Genomic DNA, 12,241 nt, shown 5'->3' on the forward strand with positions numbered 1-12,241 from the left:
TAAATACTACATCTGAGGTATGTTGGAAACAAGGGATGATGGGTAATAATAACAACTATCAACTCAGCCAGCATGAATGGAAAATGACAGGGGGAAAGTGCCTAGCCTGGTTGATACTTTACTCTTCTGCCTCTACCAGCAAGACTGAAATTAATTTTTTTTGTAGAGTCCAAAAGATAGACAGTCAGTCTAAGCCTGTTCTCCCTGCATATCCAGCAAAAGGACAGAGGATCCTCCAGAGTGGGATTCACCCTGCGTATTCTGAACATGTTGAGAATGAGTGAATTGGTTTTAGGAGTTCACTGCTCCTCTTTGTTTCCTTCAGAGGGAGCCTAGATATGCTAGAGCTTCAGGTGGTCAAAGTTGGGTTAGGCTTGTGTTCATGTAATGTTTCTATTTGAAGATTTCAAAAACAAAACAATCATTTGATAAAAGAATATGATTTAGTACATAGATTTAAAAAATTGTAGCCAGAACAATTGTTTTATGAACAATATATTTTTTAGTTGCCACTACATCTTGTCCTTGAGTATATAATTTATTTCTGAGGAATTTAAAATGTGCTAAAAAACTATTTCCTAGTAAATAATTTTTACTTTAGCAGAAAAAAAAAGAGTTTAATTTTTTTTCCTGTATGACCTCCCTTCAGATTCCATGATGCTAATGTAGCCCTCACTCCCACTAATTAGGTTTGGTTTTGTTGTTCTTTGCTTTCTACACCAAGTACTTCCTTGTGCCTGTGCAAAAGCCCATGTGTAATTTGAGGATGTGTGAAACATAAGAGTTCTTGTTCTGGCAAACTTCCAAATTAGGGAATAACCTAAACCAAAATTTTCAAAATTCCCCTAAAAGGCATGATCTCGGGGAAAAAATATTCTGAGTCAATGACAGTATTTAAATTAACTTTGCTTTTTTGAAACTTTTTACATCTTCTTATCATATGCAGTATAACAGAACCCACAAAAAAACTGATCCTTCTTTAAATTGAAAAATCAAAATATGTGGTTTAAAAAGTGAGAATATTATTGCTAGTTTGTTCCAGAAAAACCCCGCAGAGTAATAATTATTTTTTTCTCAGAAAATATAAAATGCAGCTGAAATTGGCCTGATTTTGCAACATGTTCTGGTTTTGGTTTTTTTAATAAAATAATGCACGTACAAGTAATACACTTTTATTGAAATATGAATACAGATCCAATTTAAAATGCCTGTTGCTATCCTAGTGATATATGAACACATTCACGTGTCATGTACAAAACCAGCCAGTGAGTCTGGCTGTCCAGATGGCACCCTATTACCACCAAGATTTTCAGTGAAAGTACAGCTTGTCCATTGAAAAAAAATGTAGATTAATAGTTTGAGTTTTGGTTGGGTTTTTTTTTTGCCTCTGTCCAAGCTTAAAAAGAAGAGTTACCACTTCATAGTATGCTCTTGTGAGTTGTGATTTATATTCTGAAGTCTTCTATTTCTTCTTACTTAGGACAATTGCCCTCTTCTGTTCAACCCTCGTCAGTTTGATTATGACAAGGATGAAGTTGGTGACCGCTGTGATAATTGCCCCTATGTGCACAACCCTGCTCAGATTGACACAGATAATAATGGGGAGGGTGACTCATGTGCTGTGGATATTGATGGAGATGGTATGCTTTCAATTTTGTGAATTATGTGCTGTTCCATGAGTACACTTTGCTTTATGTCCAGTAAGATGGGCTGCCTGCTTTTATACATGGAATAAAATTGAGTATAGCAGCTCAAAAAGGCAGAAGACCTGAATTTCATCTGTTCTGTGTAGCATAGTTGTCCAGAAAGTCCCTAGATAACTACAATGGATATTATTGAAGAATAATTCACAGCAAGTCTTTTATCAGTGTAAACCTAAGAAAAAAATATTTAATTTGTCTGTGTTCCAAAATAATCACTGTCTAATATAACATTTCTGTTGACTTCTTTTTTCCTTTTTGGGGAGGTAAAATAACATCAGAAAATCCAGGCATTTAAGACAATGCCTGTAGGAAATTAATCTGCTTTGCTATGAGTGTAAAGCAAAGCCCACAGTAATCCAAATACACATTTTTGTGTATGTTAAAATAATATTAAAGGTGCTTATTTCATCTACCAATGCATACCTGTATGACTCAGATTTGATCAGATTTAAGGAGGGGAAAAGCACTTAAATGTCTCTCAAAATTTGTGAGAATAAGGAAGTACTAGAAGCTGAAGAAATCCAGTTTTGGATTTCCTTCAGTAACAGTTTAAACTTCTGGATGCTTATTTGACTTGAACTTCTGAACATTTTGAAGTCCTCTCATCCCTGTGATCATGAAGTTCTTAGTAGTACTTAAGATACATCTGAATTTGAAGAAAAGTGTAATCATATGCTATTGGCTGAAAAATTACGCAAACATCCAGGGGCCATATAATATAGGAAAGGGTTCTTTTGTCCTTTCCAGAAAGATATGCCAACATGTTGCAGTAGTCAGAAAACTTGTGAACCCCTTAAGAGCCTTACTTCTTTACTAGTGACTCCTACAGTTGTGTGTGTGGCTGGCTGTGCTAGATGCTACATCATTCTAATTTTTTCAATCTTTTTTCCTTTTTTTTTTTCTTCATAGACATTTTTAATGAACGAGATAATTGTCCTTACGTCTATAACACAGACCAGAGTGATACAGATGGTGATGGAGTTGGTGATCAGTGTGATAATTGTCCCTTGATGCATAATCCAGACCAGGTGAGTGTTAGAGACCATTTCCTTAATGGTAATATCAGAACAAGGGTAGAGAAAAGACCATGGGAATTGTTATCAGTCCCTGTTTACTGTAGAACTGAAGAAGAGGACCTATATTGCTAATATTCACACCTCAGGTTGTCAGACCTCTTTGTAGCAGATTGTCCTGGGTTCAGCAGTAGCAGTAGTAGATGAAATGGAAGTAGAGTGATGATGTCTTTTAATTAACCTTTAAGCCTTTGGTGAACTGCTTTATTGCCCCATGGCAAGTGATTACAGCCTCAGGGCTGCATTTAATATGCTTGAGTTTGCTGGTCTATGTGCAGATAAGTAATGTCAAGTGTACAGAAGCAATAAGAAAATGTGCTGCCCAGACTGACGCTCCCCTGTGGTCTCTAGAATGAGAACAATGAAGATGATTGTGGCCAAGGACTTGCCCTGGAAGTGTCTTTGGGACCAGATCTTGTGCACTGATGGCAGGCTAAGTGGCCATACTAATTTGAAATTGTTTCTGTTTGAAGCACGGTTGCCATCATAATATCACTTTTCCTCAGAGATGTCCTGGAAGAGAAGTAGTGAGAAGTTAACTACCAGGCTATCTGTACTTTTGTATTTAGTAACCATAATAAATTTACTCTTAAATTTTTTTTGGGGTAGACTGATGCAGATAATGACCTTGTTGGTGACCAGTGTGACAACAACGAGGACATAGATGAAGATGGCCACCAGAACAACCAAGATAACTGCCCTTACATCCCCAATGCAAACCAGGCTGACCATGATAAAGATGGTAAAGGAGATGCCTGTGATCCTGATGATGATAATGATGGTGTCCCAGATGACAGGGACAATTGTCGTCTTAGATACAACCCTGAACAGGAGGACTCTGACGGTAAGAACAATAGCATATGTATTTAATTTAGTTCTTAGTATCCAATGATCTTGGATTATTAATATATAAAGAGGTAAAGATAGAGACTTCAGATCAAACCATGCTTCTTTTGACACTTGAGACACTATCAACTTCAGTGGAACTGAACTGTACAGTTTGGTTCAGGGTCAGAGCAGTAGAACAGAAGAACATCTTTAACAAATATAAAAAGAAAAAAACTTTTTTTATATACTTGTGATTTTCACTTTGAATTGAAATATTAAAAATGTGGGAAAATATTTCAAATAGAAGTTTTAGAAAATTAAAAATTAGTGTTTTTTCTTTCCAAACATTACCTTCTGAAAATCAGAATAAGAAAAGAATGTGGTTTACTGCTCTGTTTTGTTTTGAAAACCAGAATATTTCTCCAGGTTTTTTAGGCCTAAACTTCTTTTTAATTTTTAACTATTTTGGTAAAAAAAAAAAAAAAGTTTCTGTGGGCAGCTTTTCTCAAATTTGCTTTATAAATAGCCTTAAATATGTCTTGATGATGTACATGTCTGTTTTTAAAATAATCATATAGCAGTTTAAAAAACGGATACGCAATTGTTCTTTTCTCCAATTCTGTGGTAAAATGTTGCTGGTTACTCTCAAACAGTCTTTCTCTGTGCTTGGCAGTATTTCAGTAATGAAATAGTGATAGTTTCATAATCGTAAATGTCATTTAGAAAACATTTATGAGCTATTGAAAACCACCATAATACGTCTACAAGTAATGGCCCTTGTAGTAAATACGGGTGAGCAATTTCTGTTCTGAGTTATACAGCTTGCTGGAGTCATGCCATGGTGAAATTGAAAGAAGAATTTAGAAACTCAATATGGCTTTATGTACTTTTTAGCAAGATAAAATTCTGAGCACTGACTCTTTTCCCACTGGCAGTAGGAAGTTTGTAGTCAATAGTAGTTTTTAAATTACTTAACCCTTCAGTCCAGTTATATATTTGGAATATATTTGTACTTACCAGTCTCTGGAATCACCCCTTAATTTCAGAAGTATTCCAGAATAAAGGTGCCCCCAAACTGGGATAGTTTGTTATAGTCATCTATCATCTGGATCTTGCAAGGAAGGCTGCATTTAAGTATGGAGTAAGATCACAAAAAGCATAAATATAGACAGTTTAGCCAGGTCATCACTGTCATTAGCGGTAGGTCCAACAGAGGTCTTGGAAAAGCAATAAATAAAGCCAAAAGATGCTCCCACGCTCTGAAGATGTGAGCTATAGCATATGAAGATGAGGCCCTGGAGAGAGCTGTTGGACATGGCTGGGTAAACAAACACTTTCTAACTTTCCTTGACATGGAGTCAATGTTGTCAGCAGCAGCTCAGTACCAAATGAACATCAGCAGGACTTTTCAGCGAATAATTTAGATTCTCCTGTGACTCAAGAATTACCTCTTTCATATTGGCAAATAGAATAAAATTGGAAATTCATTCTCTTTTCTCCAATAAGTACTAAGACAAACAGGTGCAGGAACACACAGCTGGTCAGGATTTGAAGTTCTTCATGGCTGATTGCCAGAGTGGAAAATGGGACCATTTTACCATGTATCTGAACTGCAGAGTGTCTCTGAGATACTAGATGCTTCATCTTTTCCTAACTATTTTGTTTTTTGGCTGTTGCCTAAAACTCATCCTGCTTTCTCTCTGAAAGCTTTATACTTGGACAATGCTGTGCTGGTTAGGCTTAATAATGTTGCTTTCCATTTGTCTGTGAAGCATCTAGTAGCAGGTCAGTATTGAATGAGCTGGATCACTGCTATTTCCTATTATGTTAATTCCCACGTTCTTAGAGCAGTCACAAATACCTTAAAAGCAGCTGCACAGCTACATGAGGATAGAAACAAATTAGCTGACAGTTCTGGTTTTATGTTAGTACCCAGTGTAATATCCAGTGGTTTCTGTTATAAAAGTTGAAGCCATTTGCAAATTTGTTTCTGTACTTGTCTAGCCAAGATTTTTGGCTATATTTTCAAGTGTTTGTACTGTTATATGCCACTGAATAATAGTGGCATTTGCACTGAGATTTTTTTTTTTAGATGCCCTCTTTCAACACCTACTATTCAAGGCAAGGCATCTCTCCAGTATTATGGGTAAATTAAGAAAGGAAATAATTTTTTGTCTTTTTTAAAAATACTGAGTATAGTAAAAGTACTGGGCAGAAGCACAACTGTAGCTGAACTCTATGGATGTATTTTTAGGTTCTCTAAAAACTTATGCAATTCATGTAACAAAATATAGTATTTCCATTTCTCCAAGGCTAGTGCTATTGGATACAGTGCTTCTTTATTTTTTCTTACATTTTTCTGAAGCACCACATTTTCTTTAAGTCAAGTTCCTCTACCCACAAGTGAAAGACTAAGAGTGTTTTTCAAAATACTACAAAATATTGCAGCATTTTACTGCAATATTGTCTCCACTTTCTTTTGACATCTGGTTGACACTTCTGCAGTCTGAAGCACCTTTAGATGGAACAAATCTTGAGACAGAGATAAAAGTCTGAAAATATTTAATATCTTCAATAGTATATACAGATATAGTAATGTGCAGTAGATTAAGTTTTTAATGCTATTGTTTGAATTCATTTCCACTGCACATATTAATGTGGTGTTGTATCCACATCTGGGACAAATCAAACTGAAAATGTAATACAGGAATTAGTGAATTACATAGACATAGCAAACTTCCAGCTTTTCCCATCCTGATTCCAAAGCAGCATATAGTCTGGGGCCAGATTGATCATTGTCATAAACCACTGACAGGACAGTTTATTGACAATTTTGGCCCTGATCTAAGTTGATGATTTCTTCCAGTCATTACCAGTAACATTTCAAATTGACTTTTAGAGAATGAAGTTTTCTTTGGAGTCGTTTGGAGTGTTCTTTGAGAAACAAGAGAATAACATACTTATGTTTGTCATAAATTTCTTCCATCATTGGGAGAGCTCCTAGGAAGGCTGGAAAAATTGTTAATGGTTGCATTTGTTTATTCACATTTCTTATAGGTGATGGCAGAGGTGATATTTGCAAAGATGACTTTGACAATGACAACGTCCCGGATATTTATGATGTTTGTCCTGAAAACAATGCCATAAGTGAGACTGATTTCAGAAAGTTCCAGATGGTCCCACTGGACCCCAAGGGAACAGCTCAGATTGATCCCAACTGGGTTATTCGCCACCAAGGCAAGGAACTGGTACAGACTGCCAACTCTGATCCTGGAATAGCTGTAGGTGAGTATCTGAAGTCAGGCATCGTCTTCAGAAAAGTAACCAGTGATCTGGTGATAAGGAAATGAAAAAATAAAGAGGTAGATAAACATGCCTTTTTGGTGCTGCAAGCTTTAGATGGATACATGGGGACAATGTATATGCCCAAATTAAAACCAGGTCAATGCTGTTTGCCTTTGACTATTTATCTGATTACTGACTGTAATGCACATAAAATACCCAGTTGAAGAACTTGATATAAATATAGTGCCTGCTGTCTTCAATGCCCCTTGTAAACAACTTATTTCCCTCCAGAAGCCTCCATGTAATAGGTAGGCAAGTGTAATTACTTCCTCTCCTACAGGTAAGGAAACTGAAAAAGATAGTTTATGACTTCTAGCAAAACTCAGGATAGAGCTGGGACTCTTTGGTGTGGGTGGCTGGGCTCAGCATGGTAACTCAATGGTTTGTCACTTTTGTCCTCTCCCAGGCTATGATGAATTCAGCTCTGTTGACTTCAGTGGGACGTTCTATGTTAACACAGATCGTGATGATGATTATGCTGGCTTTGTGTTTGGCTACCAGTCCAGCAGTCGATTTTATGTTCTGATGTGGAAGCAGGTCACTCAGACCTACTGGGAGGACAAACCTACCAGGGCTTATGGCTATTCTGGTGTGTCACTCAAAGTAGTAAATTCAACAACTGGTGCTGGTGAACACTTGAGAAATGCCCTCTGGCACACAGGAAACACACCTGGACAGGTGAGAGATTTAAAACTTGAAGCCAACAGTGCATGACCAATATTTTAAAAAGAAGGGAGGTGTCTCAAAGAATTTCTTTTCCCACCTCAATTTTTGCAGACATTTATCAGCTTTTCTTCAATTCTCACATTACTAGCTTCAATAATATTTGCATTGTGTTTCAAAGAAAACATTACACGTATAAAAAGCTACAAATGGAAAAAATTACATGTATAAAAGGGAAGATGTGATGTGGTCCAAAGAAAGGAATGAGAGGTCTCAGTTATCCACAAATTCTTTGTGAACTCTGTATTGCCACTTGCTTCTTTGGCGTTCCAGCTTGTTTCGATTATACGTGGTTGAGAGTTCAGTAGCCAGTGACAGCCAAAGAGAAAATAAATGAAAACAGTGAGAAAAACTGCTGCTGTTCCAAATAGGGCCCAGCCATGGGAGAAACTTGTGCCTTTTGGAAATTAGCGAAGCTTTGTGTAGATAGGAATTTAGAACTTCAGGGCTTCTTGCAGGAAGAGGACCCTGACTGAGTGGAAGCGATTTCAAGGAGCAGACCACAGGCAGTAACATCTGTTCAAGCTGCAATCCCTCTCCTTTGGTGGAGTCAGTCATACAGATAGGAAAGTTAACGCTGACTCTGGCAGCATGGCTGTGTATGTGCAAACAAGGGCAGGACTTCCTAAGGGAAGTCAGGTTTGATGCTGTAATGGTCTTCAGTGACTTCAGCTATGAAACTACAGATAAGTAACTGATCAATAATTTAAGATGTAAATTTTCATTATTCTCCCCCTATAAGAGAGGTTTGGGGATCATACCATTGAATATTAAACACTATTTTCAGTTTCATGCTCTGCAGCAAATGAGCTTTGGCTGCAAATACAGTTTCTGTAGTGAATATACAATTACTGGAGCACAGTCTGTTCTAATAAGCCATTTGTATTCCTACTGTAGGTGCGTACATTGTGGCATGATCCCAAGAACATTGGCTGGAAAGATTATACTGCTTACCGGTGGCATTTGATTCATAGACCTAAAACAGGATTAATAAAGTAAGAAATGTTTCTGCACCTCTGTTTTCTAGTAGCAAATTTTTTGTCTTTCTTGATATAAGAGCTATGTTATCAGTTTCTTTGTCAGTTCTGATAATGATAATACTTGTGTGACAGTTTGTTCCAGTATTTTGGGGATGTTTTGTTATCCTTAGAATAAGTTATTTTTCTTTTCAGATGTTTTCAATTTAGTCTGGATGGTTCAGTATTTACATCAGCTAAATATTATTGAATTAAAGAAAACAAGAAATTTCTGGGAAAAAAGAAAAAAAAAAGCTTTTCTGTAAAGGAACCAAAAATTCCAGAGCAAAACTCAGAGCAAGATTAGAACTCGAGATTCCTCCCCAGCCTCTGGAATTTGAATGAATGAAATTAATCAGAACCATCAGAATTGCCACAGGGAAGTAGGCCAATGGCCTGTCTACTTCAGTATCCTGTCTCCCATAGTGGCTTAATATGAAATGCTGCAGAAGTAGCCATGCACACATCTGTGATGCACACAACAAGGTGCTATGGCATGTGACTTTCCTTAGAGCCCAGCTGCTTATCTAATATTCCAAAGAATGAGCATTAACTGTCCCTCTCAATTTTATCTTCTACTAACTACTGGACCTGTAAAGGATGTTTTCTATGCAGCAGAGTATGAACTTACCTTTTAAGGTCTTGTTTGTGCTTATAGCGGTTATTCATTTGGCTGTAAGAGAGAAAGGGTAGACAAATTTGGATACACTAAGTTACTAAAAAGTTACCTGTTTCTTGGAAAGAAAATGATTTCTTTATGCATGAAAGTATTGCAGTGCAAAGCATTGACTGATACAGATCAAAAGGAAAGCTGTTTTTCATTCATGTTGCTGTTATCTGTATCCTCATTTGCAGAATCTGCTTAGTGTCAGGCAAAGCATGTTTCAACTGGTAACCCGTTAGATTATTCTAGCATGACAAATTCTGTGATCCAGGGCATTTAAATTCCTTAATTCTTTAGGGTGTTTTTATAGGTAATAAAATCAATGATTTCACTCATATAGTCATGAAACCATTTTATTTGTACAAAAATAGCAATTTCTTATTAACATGTTTTGAGCTACATGGTTTTGGTGGATTTTATTTTTTTTTTGGTGGGATGATAGATTTATTAAACTCTTTCCATATGTTTTGGGGTTTTGAAATTTTGAGAATTAAATAGGGTTACTTGAACATGAAAACCTACCATTCTTTTTGCTGTTCTTTTTACTGGACATTAAATACGGATTTCAGGATGCAGTTTCATATTTCTCTTTGGGCACTTTTCAGAAAATAAGACACTTTAAGATATAGCAAATTGCTGTACATGAATTCCATCCTAAACAGAAATCTCCCTAACCCTTGGTTTATAGGAAGTTGCTCAAGTGTTTTAGTCTTCATATGAAGCCATGTATTTCTGCTTTGTATAACTAATGTATTAATTGAAGCAGGACCATGATCCCTTACTCTAGAGACTGCTTTAACTAACAGACTATGGAGTTGTTTCTTGACTCTAAAGCTATTTTAAGAGACTGAGAGCCTAAGACCCTTGACTATCTCAAGATCTCCTATGAGAAGTGGAGAATCCAAGCTCAAGGAACTGCAGCCTATCTGATAGAGAAGGAAAATGAAGAAATGTCTTGGTCTTTTGGCTTCAGGGTAGATGCCCAAAGCACTACAAGAAACAGTCAATCCTTCCCCCTAAAACAACAAAAAACCCAAACCAACCCACCAAAACCTCTACAGATGACCCCCCCCCAACATGTTCTCTTTCTTTTCCAATTTATTTATTATTAGTCTAGTCATTTGTGTCCAAACCCTTCCAACTATCATTAAGCTCTTAAAATGTCTGAAATTGAGATTCAGCATGTCTCCAATTAATGTTTTGTTTTACTCAAGCGATGGTTCTTACAATTTTAGATGTTGGCCCTTGCACTTAAAGACAAATAAATCAGCCATTCAGACAGCTGTAAAGATGACTTTGCTAAGTGATGTGGCAAGGTCTTGTGCTAACCTCTGAGTTCACAGGGACAAGGGCTTATCAGTGGATGCTAGCACATGACATAGTTCATTCCAGGAGACATGACTTCTAAATAAGGAATTGGTAAATCTTTTGCAGATGGTGTGCATAAAATTACTTATGGAACAGCTCCACTGCTTCTGATTAATGTGTTGTGGCTGCCAGCCAGGTGGGCGTGAGATAGAGATGAGAAGTGATCCTTACAATGCAGTTGGGTTTTCTGGTGCCTTGTTAAAATTAGTTCAGTTTTAGTTCTTGGGAACTGTCAGCAGCACTCCACACTGTATTATCTTTCTTGTCTAATTTAAATTATGTTGTTCTTTACAGAGTTTTAGTGTATGAAGGGAAACAAGTCATGGTGGATTCTGGACCAATCTATGATACAACATTTGCTGGTGGACGATTAGGTCTTTTTGTCTTCTCTCAAGAGATGGTCTATTTCTCTGACCTCAAATATGAATGCAGAGGTTAGTTACAGAAAATGTCTGGAAAATGAAGACTTTGATAACCTGTGGAGCAGAGTGAAATATGGAAACTAAAAGTATCCTCTAGTTACTGAAAGCAATCTGTAATATCATAACATGGAGTAAACCTTGATTTATTGAAATACCATGAATGCCCTTTGCCCCTATAGTAATCTCAATTTAAATAATAAAAAACAGATGTTTTAATACTACCCACCTGGAAAAAATGAGATTGAAATCTCTAAGCAAGATACATTCTTAGAATTCTCTGTGTATATTCACTTTCCTTTGTAGGTTATTTCAGTGTGTCCTGCGGGCAGAGCTACTTGTGGATCATCCCTCATTCAAGAGGCATGAAGGGGAAAGCAGATATTTTTTAATGAGCATGTCTGTCTATACTGCCTTGTCTGAAATGTCTTGAAATACGAAAATGCTTTCCCAGGGTTTCTTCTATATGATTTTTATATACATTTAGATATGTAGATGCACATACACATAAGTGTGTGTCTTGCTACACGAGCAGATACCTATTTTTATATAAGTGTCCTCACATTTGTAGGAAATGCAGAACAGGAAACATTGTGTGGATCTTTACTGTGTCATGATGGAGCTCTGTTCTTGTGTTTGACTACCTAACCCAATAAAACAATCACAATTAATACCTTTTTTCCGATTTCTTTCAGATGCTTGAGCAACGGTTGCTGCATTACCAGCAAAGTACTGTAAATGCTATGCAACCTAGACACCTCAGTACATCCTGGTACTCCCAGTTTCTATTTTTGTGTACCTCCTGTCCTCTGTCCTCGTGCTCCACTCACCAGGTACCTCCCTGCTTCCAGGAGTGCCTCAATCATCCCTTCACGCAAGTGCCTTCTCACAGCCAGGATTAATGAAACCTAAACGTGAGCATCTGACCCACCACTGAAGCAGTAGCAGATTGATATGTTAGAACAGTTTTGTAGAGTGAAAACATGGGGTTTTATTTGTCTTTTCTCAAGGAATGACGTTTACATATAAAAATGTAATTACTTAGTGTATTTATATATATGGAGAAAAAGAGGGGGGTGATTATCAGTCATTGTCTTTAAGT

At 36.9% G+C, this 12,241-nt stretch overlaps 1 protein-coding gene across 1 annotated transcript in view; it reads left to right on the forward strand.

Annotated features, from left to right (window-relative positions):
• The window catches only part of THBS2 (thrombospondin 2), a gene marked incomplete at its 5' end in the record, with an annotated part of 29,835 nt that extends 17,902 nt beyond the window's left edge, over positions 1–11,933 (forward strand). The window contains 8 exons of the mRNA XM_080615312.1: positions 1,481–1,640; positions 2,613–2,731; positions 3,386–3,620; positions 6,662–6,889; positions 7,356–7,627; positions 8,570–8,667; positions 11,015–11,154; positions 11,835–11,933. Of these exons, the coding sequence (XP_080471438.1) occupies positions 1,481–1,640; positions 2,613–2,731; positions 3,386–3,620; positions 6,662–6,889; positions 7,356–7,627; positions 8,570–8,667; positions 11,015–11,154; positions 11,835–11,842 (1,260 nt within the window). The 3' untranslated portion in view covers positions 11,843–11,933. The remainder of the gene's footprint in view (positions 1–1,480; positions 1,641–2,612; positions 2,732–3,385; positions 3,621–6,661; positions 6,890–7,355; positions 7,628–8,569; positions 8,668–11,014; positions 11,155–11,834) is intronic.
• Positions 11,934–12,241: the final 308 nt, after the last annotated feature.

This window comes from Psittacula echo (assembly GCF_963264785.1).
Source record: "Psittacula echo genome assembly, chromosome: 4".
In the NCBI taxonomy this organism is placed as follows: domain Eukaryota; kingdom Metazoa; phylum Chordata; class Aves; order Psittaciformes; family Psittacidae; genus Psittacula; species Psittacula echo.